The sequence below is a fragment of the Vitis vinifera genome, chromosome 2 (genome assembly GCF_030704535.1).
Source record: "Vitis vinifera cultivar Pinot Noir 40024 chromosome 2, ASM3070453v1".
NCBI lineage: Eukaryota > Viridiplantae > Streptophyta > Magnoliopsida > Vitales > Vitaceae > Vitis > Vitis vinifera.
In genome coordinates this window covers 5327714-5342202 of record NC_081806.1, presented here as the reverse complement: position 1 = coordinate 5342202, position 14489 = coordinate 5327714, and the positions used below count along the sequence as shown (strand labels likewise).

Here is a 14489-nt window from a genome sequence, read left to right as displayed (position 1 = left end):
GTTTCTTTTTGTATCTTTTCAGCCTATCTTCATGGAATTGAAGGGAACCAAGTAATTCATTAATGGTTAATACACTTAAAATCTTTGAACTCTTCTATTGCTGCAACCACATGATCATGCTTCTTAGGTAAGCTCTTTAAAATTTTTTCAACCTGTTATTCATCAGATAATCGTTCACCATATTTCTGAATTTGGTTCATAATTTCCAACATATTACAAAAATAATCATGCATACGTTACCATCTTTCATTAGTGGTGTTTCAAACTTTCTACGAAGAGTTTGAAATTTAATAGTAAGTACCTTATTTGTGCCTTGATGCCCTTTTTAGGATCCTGAACTTCTTTGGAATTTGTTGCTGTAGAAATTTGAGGAAATATAGTTTCCGCAACAACTTGTTGAATGAAAAACAAGGCCTTGACATCTTTCTTTTGTACACCATAATAGTCTCATCCTTGCGCTCCAAAAATCATATGATTCATATCCACTTCTTTGAAAGAGTGGGATGGTAGGCTGCCGGGTGGGTTGGGGTAAGAACAATGTTGTTTTCCATTATAACTATCCACTAAAATAGGAGTCGATTTCAGCATTAATCTCAACACTAAATAGATGCTTTTCCAGCTTTTGGTCTTCTATGAGAGTCATGCTTATGTAATGATGAATCTAAAACTAGTTAGAATTGTTTGAGTTTTTAAGAAAAATCTATTTCTTTCTTGTATGGAATATTTTAGCAAAAGTAATGGAAAGTTAAATAATCTCTGACTTTACTGTAAAAAAAATTTGGAATTATGTATAACATATAATTTAGAAGTAGTATTAGTTATTTAGGTGTTAGATATGCCTTGTTCAAAGTTCTCGTCATAAATATGTTCACTTCATCTATAACATATGGTCCAAAGGTTGAAAACATGTATGTGTGTGGATATGCGATCTTCTTCTAGAAACTTCTAGAAGTTCTCCTTTTGTGTTCTATTCAAATTTTCATTAGTGAGATATTTTTATTTTGTCCATAACATATATTTGACGTTTAACTGCCTCCTATTCTCTAATCTTTGGACCTTCTAATAGAGGGTGATTTTTGGGTCCCATTGTTGCCCTTACTTTATTTTTCTTAGTTCTGAGGACTTAAGGTCATTGATTTGGTTGGGGATGGAAAGGTGGGGTCTTTTGTGTCCTTTTCTGTAGGGCATTTCAAGATAGGTTCAAGATTGGGAAATGGAGATGGTGAGCAGATTCCTTGAACATATTCATTCAATACCCTTTCCAAGCAATGGAGAGGATAGCTTAGCATGGAAAGTTACGAAGGAGTGATTTTCTTGTCAAGGCTTTTTACTCATCATTAACTTTGGCAATTTCTGTGAAATTACCTTCTTAAGAGGGATGTAGGTGGTTTCACTAAGAGTGTGCTTTTTTGCTCGGGAAGCTCTTGAAGAAGATCGTGGCACTTGATCAACTTATGAAGAGAGGCTGACCTTTAGTTCATAGGTTTGTGCAAGATTAGTGAGTTGTCAGAAAATCATATCCTAATTCATTGTGCTGAAGCCCATATGCTTGGGGCCTTTTGCTTGCTTTTGGGTTGGCATGTTGCTAAAAACTATATTAGGGAGGTGCTTTTAGGTTGATATCATGAGGCGGTGAGAAGACGGTGAAGAGGAGTGTGGAGGATGGCCACCCCTTTGTTTTAGTGTTTATGAAGGGATGCAATAACAGGATTTTCAAAGAAAGAGGTGCTGAAAGCCTTTTGTTTTTTTTGAAGATCTTTTTTTGATTGGTTGTAGGATCCCTTGACGATTTGATCTTACTTTATTGGATTCTGTAGATTGTTTGGGTTAATGCTTAGAGGTAATTTTTGTTTGCTCTTGGCACTCTCTGTGTACTCCTGGTATACACAGCTGCACCCCTCTTTATCTTTTGCTTTCTCTTTGCTTATAAAAATATTAAAAAAAAATAAAAAAAGAAAAGAAAAGAAAAAAAAAATTTACACTCTAGAAGTATGATTGATGAGAAGTGGAGTTGAAATTATAAGCTTAGTTGTCTGAAGTTTGTTCTCTCTTTGTTGTCTGTTCTAGACATGGTTTTCCCCCCTTTACTTTGTTTGTTTAACTGCAGTTTGGAACAAGTTCTTTTGGGGCAACTGCGAGTTACATTCGTCGCTTCTCCTCAAAATCTCATGGTCGTATTGCAGGCAGAGTTGGAAGGTATGTGCCTGGATTCCTCTTTGGGTGTTGATTTTGTCAACATGTGTTTAGTCAATATTGCTTACCATGTATTTTGTAGAAGGATTTTCTGAACGGTTCATAACATTACACCATTCAGATTGTTGATTTGTTACAACTGGACATTCTGTACCTTGGGAGGATACTAGAAATCTCAAGTGATTAGTTTGTCAGTATACTGTCTTTCCACTTTAGATATATTTAGAGTATATATTGTTGGTGTTTTTTGATTTTGGTAACACATAGTTAAGTCATCAATAAGCTTCTCCTACAAAGGAATTGTTGGCTATTATATAGGATCCAATTCTTGTCCCATTATGGGGCCTCCAAATATTTCATATGTCCATGGTTGCAACTTTCCATTAAGAGTGAAATTACATAAGAGGCCATTCAGTTTCAAGTCTTTTTTTTGGGGTCATATATCTGTTGCTGCTTTTTCTTTAACATTAACCTTCCACATTTGGGAATTAGTTTTTTGTTCCATGGTTAGGTATAGATTCTTTTAACCTGAAGCTGCTGCTGGCATGACTAGATGGGTTTCAGAAACTCTGCTGATGTAAAAATCTGCAGGTCACATGACCACTAATAAATTCACTAAATATGAAAGAAATGTACAAAGTTTTACCTGATTTGAATGCATCCATACCCAAGGATCTTATACCAGTTAGTACTTAGTACCTACACTTTTCCTTGATGTCCTTGATGCAACACCTGGTGTTCCTTAATGGATTACCTTAACCTCATGTTCAGGCTAGTGGATCAATGCACCTTACCTTTTTTGCCAAAACACTTCCAAAAATGCTCTTAAAAGGTCTGAGAGTTAAGAGTGGCAGAGCAGAGGGAGGGCTATGAATTCACTTGCCTATTTTAGTTTAGAAAAATTAGGTTTTTATATCAAAACACAACATGGGTGTTTGAATAGGTTTTTGTTTGTAATTTGTGGAGTTGGGCCAAATTGTATGTAGGTGAGGAGGTGTTCTCCCTTATAGGCTTCCTGGAGTGGATAGCATCCACCTAAAAGGAGGTGATTCTTTTTATCTTTGTTTTTTGAGGCCTTAGCCGCCTTGTATACTCCCTGTATACTTTGTGGCGTTCTGCCTTTTTAATGCATATCCTTTACTTATAAAAAAAAAAAAAGTTTTTGAAAATTAAATTTACCAAAAAGTCTTAACAAAAATATGAAAAAACGGGTTTAGAAAATAACAGGAATGAATCAGTGTTTGAACAGCCCCTGGAGGACATTTGAACATTCTCCTTCGTGACGTTTGAATGTCCATTCTCATTTTTATGCATTCAATTTTTTTTTTTTCAATATTCTCTTTGAAATTCCAACTTCTTTAAATTCAGTAGTCATTTCTTATGTCATAATACATCCAATGTGTAGGTACCTCGAATTTAAATCAACTCTGAAGTAGCTTGAAATCGACTCTAAATCAGTGAAACCCTCAAAATGTATGAAGTGTTGGATTCAGTACAATAATGAAATAAAATTGCCAATCTAATCTAATACATCGACAATATCCCTTTTTGGCAATTTTTTAACAACTCAAAGATTATAATGAGGCCTCCCAACTCTCAGACAAAACCTTATTGAATCCTAATCTAAATTTGTCTTAACCATCGTGCACTTGAGTTCAATACCTCTATAACAAACCCATCAGATACACACACTCAACCGCCAAACCTCTAAGAAGCAATGGATGATAAAAATGTAAATAAAATAATTGTTGAATAAAGATAGAAAAAAAAATGTAAACTCTACTCCCTTTTTTTGGTAACAACAATGACAAATCTGGAATGTAGAAGCATTCAAAAGTGATAAGAGACGGAAGAGTAATGCAAATGGAAAATATCTGGAATATAGCATATATCATAATAATCTATATAACAAGAAAAAACCATCCAAGATACATCTATAGAGTACTAGAGAGTGTAAAACAAAATACAACCATAGCAGAAATGTATCAGAATACATCTAAAACAAAAGAATACTCTCTCTCCTAACATCTAATATATCAAACTCTAGAAGTTCATATTAGGTGGCGGGAATGGACGAGAGCTAGGGAAATATGTAGAGGAAGAAGGGGGGTAGTGTTCCAGAGTTTCGAGGGAAGGTTATGGGGTGGGTCTTTGGAAGGCAATCTGGAATAGGTGGAAGGAATTCAACAAGAAGGTTGGTTTTAGGGTAGGAAATGATAGGAGGGTAAGGTTTTGGAAGGATGGGTGGTGTAGGGAGGATCCTTTAGCAATGGTTTTCCCAGAGTTTTCAATTGCCATTGATAGATAAGCTTAGGTAAACCAAATGTGGGAGTAGGTTGGGGAAGGGGGTTGTTGGAACCCGACGTTCACAAGACAGATAAATGATTGGGAATTAGGAGAGGTGGAAGGGTTGCTTAATAGGTTGCAAGGGCAAATGATCAGAAGTGGTGTTGAGGATGTCATGGCTTGGTAGATAACAAAAGGAGGCACCTTTATAGTGAAGTCCTTTAACTACTCCCTAGTAGGGCGCTCTCCAAAAGGCTTCCCATTAGGTATTGTGTGGAACCCTTTGGTCCTGACAAGAGTCAGTTTTTTTGCTTGGGAAGTAGTTTGGGAAATTTTTTTAACTCTATATCAACTAAAAAGGAGGAGTTGGTGTCTTTAGAGTAAATGTTATTTGTGTAAAGGTGAAGAGGAGTCAACAAACCATATCTTTCTCCACTGTCCAAAGGCGACCTTGTTATGGCACCTCATCCTTACTCTTTTTAATGTCCAATGGGTAATGTCTTTCTCAATCAAGGATGCCCTTCTTAGTTGGCAGGGACACTTTGTTGGGAAGAAAAGAAAGAAAGTGTAGAGAGTAACTCCTTTATGCTTATTTTGGATCCTTTGGAAAGAGAGAAATCGAAGAGCCTTTGAAGATTCAGACTTGACAAACCATGTTATTTTACGCTCCTTCATGTACATGTTTTTGGAGTGGGTTAGGGTACATTTAGGGTCTAGCACTTTGTTTTTATTTGATTTTATTGATTGGTCGGGCTGTAAGTGAGGCGAGGGTGTTGTTTTTTGTGAATCCCCTCATTTTTTGGCCTTGGATACATGTACACTTTAGGCGCTTTTAATACAATTGCTTTTACCTATATATATATATATATTTATATATAAAATAAAACCTCTTCTTATTGCCTTCCATAAGCTAACACCATAACCCTCCCTACTAGCAAGAGAGCACCTACCCTACTTTTAAGTTCTTCCCCAAACTTTTCCACTATAACTCGTCTCCAAAGGAACTCCCTTTTCAAAGCAAATCTCCAACACCATTTTCCAAGCAAGGCTTTACTAAGAGAGGAGAAAACCTTAAAACCAAGCCCTCCTAACTTCTTGTCTTCTCTCGAGGGCTCCCCTACCCCTCCCCAAGATGTCCCTTTGAATTTTTTCCAATCTTAAAGCCATCATTAGGAATGACAAGAGGAGACATAAAATAGAGCAATAGATTTTTAACTTATAAATCATTTAATGACCTCATCTAGCTTAGTGGCCTCGTCTACCATCAACCATGCTCTAGTTAACATGGCATCTGCTAACTATTTCAATAATGATCTTAAGCTTATGGGAGTATGCCTGAGAATAATAGGACTAAAGATGGTCTTCAAACATAGTAGGTTACCTAACAGCCTTAATATTATGAGGCAAGATGTCAGTCATTCAAATAATTCTCTCAAGATTCACCTTACACTTAGATCAGATGAATGCAAATTTGTCCTATATTCCTCTTTTGATATATATATATATTTTTCTTCATTTTTTTGTCCACATTGGGACTTGAACTTAGAGCCTCCCATAAGCCCATTCAAACCCTTTATGACTAAATTTTGTTCCTTTAGAAGTGCCCTTTTAAATATTCAAATTAATTTATGTGTCTGTGGCTTTTATGCATGTCAAATTATTCCTTTTTGACTTTTAGTATTATTGTTACAGCTCTGCTCTTGAGATTGAAGTTGGGGGTGGAAGGAAATTATCTGATTTCAGTACTGTCCGCATGTTATATTCTATAGGAATTCAGGTAATTATGGCCATGTAGGCAAAAAAACAAATTAGCTTCTATATCCTGGGTGATGCTTGTGCCATTAATATTACATTGCTATTACTCTGGAAAATCCTCATTTTCAGGAAACCTGGAATGAGCCATGTCTGTAATTGCCTGGATGTGGAAAGAAATTACTTGACATACCATGTGTCTGATGATATATTGGTGTCATGAATTTTATTCCATTAAAAAAGTGTCATTCGGTTTTTACTTTCATAGGATTTGACTCCCTGTATGCCTAGAATGACGTTTGTGAATTTTGGCATGATTAGTTTGTGTCACCTTCCAGGTGAACTGAAAATAAAAAAGCATTGCTTTAAAGTAGAGTGCCAAATCTTCGCTTTTTCTTTACTGCTGCTTAGCTTGATACTTTTAAGGCAAAATTGATTCCACCTGATTTTTATACAGCTCCAGAATGACCAATTGAAAGTTTATGCATCTCTCTCTCTCTCTCTCTCTCTCTCTCTCTTTCTCTCTCTCTTTCTACATATATATATGCATAGCCTATCTCCTATATAGTGCTGATTGTTTTAATAGATTGTCCATATAATCTATGCATATTCAACAATGAAGAACTTAAGATTACCTGAGAAGATTTCACAAGTGCAAAATCCTCCTAAGCTTACGTGCAATGCTCCCTTAAAGCTTGTACTTTAACCTCCCAAAATAGAGAAAAATTGATGACTCTCACTAGTGATGACTTTCACTTTTTCTAAGCAAGTCATGAGACTTGCTTATTCTTAATAAAATAAATTCACTTTTTAGAATTCAAATCCAAAAATTAATTTTCTTATCAAATATACATGAATCCGACAATGGGATGCATTAATTTCCTTCTGAGGATAGATGAATTTTAAAAGAAAATGACTTTTCTTTCAAGTTTCATAAAATCCTGGCATACCATTTCTTTTAATAGGTATGCAAAAATATATTAAATCCTTGAATACCATGCATGAACTAGTATTAAAAGCCATGAAATTTTTTTCAAGATTAAGTTATTCGTATCATAGGATTCATGAATTAACATTAAGAGCCATTAATAGGATAGCTATACTCCTATTCTCAAGACTCTTAATAATTGAATTAATTATATATGTTTATTTGACTTTGCAATTGCAATCATGTACCATAACAAACTACAATCTTGTCTCTTTACATAGTTATATCACATATTTGTCTTTTTATCAAGTTATATTCTATATAAGCTCACATGGTAGGACTGCCTTTGGCATTGGTAACACCCTCATCTTATATGTATGTTTCTTTGTCATAATGAAATATTTTCCAAATTGTATTGGTTAATTTCACAAGAGACACAAATCAACATATTCTCTCCTGCAATAAGAGTTACAGATCCTTCATTAGATGTCTAAAATCCTTCATGATAATTAATATGAACCTTGGGCATCATTGGTTGACAACTTCAAGATCACATTAATCATGCATAAAATTTAGTAACAATCTGCAGGCCTGAAGTCACGAGGAGTTTCTGTAAACTGTGAATAAAACATTCTCTTTTTTCATTAATGGTGGTAAGTTTAAGAGTGTTTTATAGTATTTGTCATCCTACAAATACTCATAATCTTTACTAAGAGTCTTCTACTCTAGGGTTGGGATTTGTTACTCTTATCACATTTCTATCAAAAACTCCATATCACTTTCCTTGCTGTAATCAATTTATTTTTTTGCTGTTCAGTAATCCTTCATCAATCTCCATCTACTTTTGTAACTTTTACAGGGTTAGGTGCTTCTCTTTGGGGCCTCAAAATTCTTGTCCTTTACGCCTTATCAGAAGCTAATATCTATAAAATAAATGTGACGATAAATCTTTTGTGGGCTTAGCCGCATTCGAATGATTGATTTTCTGAATTCGACTAAGGGTTAGAGTGTCAACTTCGTGTACACTTCATAGCATGACACTATGATTAATGCAATTAAATTTGTTGAGTTTAGATTGAAGATGGTATTGCATTATATATGCATGGGCAAAGTGTTAGTGAACTTAATACAACTTCCTTATTTATGGAGAAACTTTATTAGTTATAAATGTGGTCCTCTTCATTTTAATTATAATAAATAAAATTTTTTAATGAAAACAAGGGAGTATAAAATGGTGGACATCTTGTGGCAAAAAGGCTGGGAAAAGGGTTTGGGTGCTAACTTGGCTATTAGAGAGTTTCAGGGAAGCCCTTCGAAAGGTATTTCCTAGGAATTCTAGGATTCTAGCAATCAAACTTGTAGGAGATAGTTCCAGAGTTTGTTTATGGGAACATTTATGGTGTGAAGATCAAACTCTTAAACTTGAGTTTCCTTACCTACCTAATGTCTTTCATCCTAGGTAAGCCCATGTCATAGACTTTTTTAATCCATCTAGCAGGTACTGTTGTTGGAACCTGGTTTTCATTAGTCTGCAAGGGAGGAGGGTGAATAGGATAGAAGAAGATAGGATAATTGGATAGAGTTAAGAGTGGTAAGTTTTCTTTCAAAGCCCTTTACATTATCTTGGAGTCGAGAAATTCAATATCTTCCCGATAGGTGTTACATGGAATTCATGAGTACCGCCAAAGGCTAGTTTCTTTTCTTAGGAGGCCACGTGGGGAAAAATATTAACTTTGGATCAACTTCAAAGAAGAGGGTGCTCTTTGGCAAACAAAAGTTTTCTTTGTCAAAACCAAGAAGAATCCATTGGCAACATCCTTATTCTATATGTCAAGACAAGGGTTTTATTGTTGTTGTTGTTTTCCCTTTTTGGTGTCTCATGGGTGTTATCTTTTTCGGTTTGAGAAACCCTCTTAAGATGGCATGACCTTTTTGTGGGAAATGAAAGAAAAAAGGCATGGCAAGTGGATCCCTTATGCATTTTTTGGATGCTTTGAAAGGAAAGGAACAGAAAATCGTTTGAAATCGAGGAGAATTCTAACTAAAGGCTGAAATACACTTTTCTTTGTAATCTTTGGTCATGGACTAAGATGTTTATAGATGATGGCCTTTCTCTTTGATTGACTGTGTTGATTGGTTGGGTTCTTATTGAGGGTGGGCGTAGTTTTTTGTAGCCTTCTATTCTTTTGGTTGTGCCTTTGTGTGATTCTTGTATACTTTTTGTGTACTTTGGTGCACTTCTTTTGGCTTCTTTCATATAATACTCTCTTGACTTATCAGAAAAAAAAAAAAAAAACTACTTTTAACCTAGCTATCAAACAATCCTTATAATAATCTCATACTAGGTTATAATAGTTCCACTCAAAGAATCTCAAGTAAACAATATACTACTTCATGGTGCTTTATATTGAAACTATTGTTAATCTACATTTGAACTATTTAATTTAAAATTGATTCTCTAATTTAGGAATTCCATATTGTGGTTTGATTTAGTGTTCCCTCCACATTTTCCTTTTTATATATTTGCAATTATAGCTCCTTTTCAATTTTTCTTTTTTGAAATCCATATGAGCACATCTTCACTTTACATAAGGATTAGACTGATTGGCTATTCGGTACTTGGTAATTTTCTTCCCCTGTTAGTAATATGTGTTTACATCTCATATTCTTCATTTGTTGGTAGGGCATTTATTGGAAAATTGAATTTCATCGTGGAGGTCAAAAGCTAATTATTCCTGTAAGTGTAATGTTATCCTTTCACTTTCATGGAATTTCATTTATTTTAGGCGTACCTAATATAGTACATAAATTTTCTCCTGATTGATGACTTTGGGAAGCTTTTCTTTCATAATTCTATCAGTCCACCAAGGGAGCTCAAAATTCCATTATGTTTGCTTTCTTCATTCCAAAAGGTTTGGTAAACTATGAAAATAATCAAATTGGAAGCATCCATTGGGAGGCCCTCTTATGCTCAAGTGACCCAAACATAAGTTATGATCTTAGTTATACAAAACATAACCTGTGCAGTGCTCACAAAGCATGGGAGCAATGAGGAAAGTAATTGAAATGGTCTTCAATCCCTTAGAATAGGAATCATAAGAATGCGTTTAACATACTAGGGGGATTTGAGGCCCAAAAAGAAACAGACTCACTAACTTCCCTGATGATAATATTTTCTGAATCAAAGAGGTTCTCAAAGAAGTGCTTATTTCAGTTCAACCAAACAAACCTAGTGGAATCTAAAGAGAGCACCTCCACTATCCACTCCATGCAATCCTTCATAACAGAGAGAAACATCGACAGAAGAAAGTAGATATGCCCTATGGAGGAGTCCATCTATGTTCACTATGCTGAGGAAGTGGTTCCACCCAGATACAGCAACATCTTTATGGAGAAAAATGTGATGGCACTCCACACACAGTCTCCTCTGTGTTAGAAATCCATTCTTCATTTGGTTGAAGCTATTCTTCAACCCCTCAACTTAATTCCCGAGTTCTATTGTAGTTTTTAATGCCATGTGGTCAACAATTTGTCGTTTTTCATTAGAGCATAATATAACTTGTGATATAAATCCACATATGCATATATATACTATATAGGTAAATTTTTTCTTTGTTTTCTTTTTTGTCCCCATTGGGACTTGAGCCTGGAAACTTCCATAAACCTATCCCAACCCTTTGCTACTTGAGCCAAGCCTCAAGGGCTATTATTATAAAATTTATATCAAGTTCCTTGTGTCGTGGAAGTCATATATATGATCTTTTCTTAGGATAAAATCTTCTTAACAATGAAAAACAAGGTGGATGAAAACATGAGATGTAACTCAGAAAACCTTCTGGAGATTATGCATCTATGAAACAAAAGCTCTGAAAAAAATAAAAATTCATCACCAAGAAAGGACTAAAAAAGAATGTAACATCATTGAAGCAATTATGTAATTCTATTTAAGGCCCTTCTGGCACAAGGTAACTTCTACTGAAATGCCTTTTTCAATAGAGAAAAGGTTGCTATTCAATATATTAAAAAACCTTAAGGTCTGCTTCATCTTCTGCAGAAGTATCTTGCCCTCACCTTCACAAAGAAAAGCTTCTAAACCCCAAGTGTTTTCTACCTTAAAATGCTTTAAAGTGTAACTAACATGCTTTAAACTACTTTCAGATGGCTAAAAAGCTTGCCAAATGGGTCTTTGGTAATGGACTCTGAACAATTGAACTCATGGCATCAATTTGATAGGTTAATGTCTGGATTTAAGCAGATGTTTAACCTTTAGTATCAGGACGGTTTTTTTTTTTCTATCAGAAAAAGAAAAAAAATAATAATAAAAGAAAAACATTGCACCAAAATTAAATTTCAGGGGAAAAAAGAGAAAAAGAAATATGAGAACCATTTCAATTAGAAAATTCATATTAAATTTAGAAAATTCAAATCAAAACATTTTTGTCTTCTCTAAGTTTCAGTCAGATGATTATATGAATGTAGTTTGGTAGAGCTGTTGGAGGAATATAATATAGAACTCAATCCTGTTAATTTTGCTTTGGGTTATGCCTCTGTTGTTTTATTATATTGCTCATTGACTGTTATTTGCAGATTCTGCTTTCCAGGCAATTGGATACTGTGTTTGCAACTGGAGCTTTTATGATTCCAACATCAATTTACTTTTTACTCAAGGTCATCACTGATGCTGAATTCTGATTCTGTTTATTAATTTCAAAATCTCATAACTCTTTTTGTTAGAAGACTCCTTGTCATATAAAATAAGACTATTAATAGGATCTTACTGAAAGGATTTATTTGTTGCTAATTCTTATGAAAATATATTTGTACTCAGTTGAAGCTGAGATCGATTGTCGAACATTACTTGTGGGTAGTGCGGATTCCATCTTTGTTATGATTTGTCAGCTATGTTGTACATGATATGATGCTATTAGGAGGAAGCATTAATGTGCAGAAAATACCTTAATATTTGTATCAAATTTACCCTGAAAGTGGGTGAAATGGAAGATTCTATTCTATCTTTTTTTTATTTATTATTGTTATTATTATTTTCCGTTCCAAGGAGATTTTCCTCATGTCTAGCCTTATTTCCATGTGATGGGAAGAATGTTTGAGGAAAAAAATCCTGCAATTTTGGGTGCCTGATAATCCTACATCTGGCACTGCCATGTTGTTTTCATCTCTATATTCCTCATTTAGCACTGCCTTATCATGTACCGAAGTCACAATTTTCTATGAAGGTGTGTAAATTCAAGGTCCTAGTGTAGCTCTGAACTTCTGAAGTCAAATTTAGTCAATGACATAACTGATAATTTTTTTAATTGCTTTTTATTTTGCATGACATAAAAGTATTACTTGATTGAATTTGGATTAGGCATTTGAGTTGATTTTCTTTCTAGTACAGTTTTTTTTTTGCGTTTTTATCTGATTCTGTATCGATGCTTGCAGAAATTTATTGTCAAACCATACTACCTTAGGCGGGAAAAGCAGAAGAAATTAGAGAATATAGAGAAAACTTCGGTGCAGGTATTGACGTGCCTATGTTTGCCATGGTTGTGGATCGTCTGTGATTGATGTCTGTTGTATTTTTTTTTTTTAATGAAAAAAAAGGAAAAAAAATCTGTTGAAGGAATATAATAATTTGCCTGTCTCATAATTCTAGACAGTTTTCCCTGTGGGGCAATTGCTTGCATGCAGACACATCTAGAAGATGGTCTGTCAGGGAAAAAAGAAACCACTTATAGAAGATACAATGGTTATTTGATGATTCAATTAGTAGGGTGTATCACGTATTTAAGCACAAATATCATCTTTGGCATCAGAATGTGTTAAAATGAATCTACTATTATAGACCTGCTTGGGTTGATTTCTTGGAAATAGAAACAGTTTAAGCTCAATGAGAGCTTCTTCTGTTTGGATAATTTTAGCAAAACTGTGTGAGGCCCTTAGCTTGGGAAGATATGTCATGTTTAGAGGAACTTTCATAATCTCAAGATTACCCCATCAAAATGATGACTTAAGCTTCAGCTTCAAATTTTTGCTCAAATCAGAAGCAAACAAAACATCCTAAAGAAGGCCTATACCTTTATTATCAATAAGCTTCCTTCACATAGCTTTTATTTTCAAATGCTGTTAGATTGTTAATTAGAATAGTTCGTAATTAGGACTCTTTGACTCTTTTTTTTTTTTTAAGTTGCTGAATACTTTTCATATATTACATAATTCCATAATCATGCTCCTTGATAAAGTTCCCCCTGTTCCTGAAAACAAGAATGTCTATATTGACGGAAGGATTTTAGACGAGTAGTTTTCAGGACTTCCTCCCTCAGCTAAGATGCAATTTCATGGATGGGTTGAACATGATTAGCTTTATCTGTTTGGCAACATGAGATAGCTGATGATATGCTATTTGCCTTAACAAATCAAGTTTAAAGCATGGTTGCCACTTGGATGCAATATATTATCTCCCTCACTTGCCACATCTGCAGATGGTTACCACTTGTGGAAACAAAAAATAGATGATGTATGGAATTGGAAAAATGAACTATAGAAATGTGGAAATGCAATAATATTAGTAAAAAAATGATAGTTTTATGAGAGCATATGAATCTCAACAGCTGAGAAAAATTTCTTCTTTTTGGGTAGTAAAATTTTTTACCACATGTGGAGTAGATGCATTACAAAACAGAGCAAGGAAAAGATGAAAAAGGACAACCCCCTTATAGCTCACTGATAGCCCAGACTGTCAAGAGCCTATGGAAGAACACCTCCTATTCCCATAGTTGCAGCCATCCATATATCCAGAGAAAAAAAAAATGAAGAAAGAGAGAAAAGAGAGAAACTTTCATCTTCCGCATCAGAAGATTGATCCCCTAAAATTTCTCCTATTTGGAGCTCTCCACATGCACCAGGCTTCAATAATTGTGTACTATATATATACATGACATGTCAATATATTAGTATATTGTTCTTGTAATAGTATACTTGGGTTCTATATGGATTGCATGCAAGTATATCTGGCCCCCTTTTTTTTTGATAAGTGAAAGTATTGTATTACAGTAAGACGCTAAAATATTGACTTAAGAAATACAAGAAAGAGAGACTCACCCCCTAACAGTTGAAACAAAAAACTGTCCAAACAAAATGTACAAAAAACAATCCTTTCCTCAACGGGAATCCACCCAATCAATGAAATCAATTAGCGTTGACAGACCATCTTTTATAAACAATTTAGACTCCGACCACAGTAAATATACAAAAAATGCTTTCAGATTTTGCAAGGACAGCACACCATCTTCAAAAGCAATCTTGTTCCTGGCCCCTTGGTTATAACAGT

The 14489-nt window shown here is 34.6% G+C and overlaps 1 protein-coding gene across 1 annotated transcript in view; it reads left to right on the top strand.

The window, feature by feature from the left end:
* The window catches only part of LOC100259128 (chaperone protein dnaJ 13), a 28320-nt gene that overhangs the window by 12072 nt on the left and 1759 nt on the right, over nt 1-14489 (top strand). Inside the window, exons 6-10 of the mRNA XM_002270030.4 lie at nt 2108-2196; nt 6172-6256; nt 9843-9896; nt 11747-11827; nt 12602-12679. Coding sequence (XP_002270066.1) covers nt 2108-2196; nt 6172-6256; nt 9843-9896; nt 11747-11827; nt 12602-12679 — 387 coding nt within the window. The remainder of the gene's footprint in view (nt 1-2107; nt 2197-6171; nt 6257-9842; nt 9897-11746; nt 11828-12601; nt 12680-14489) is intronic.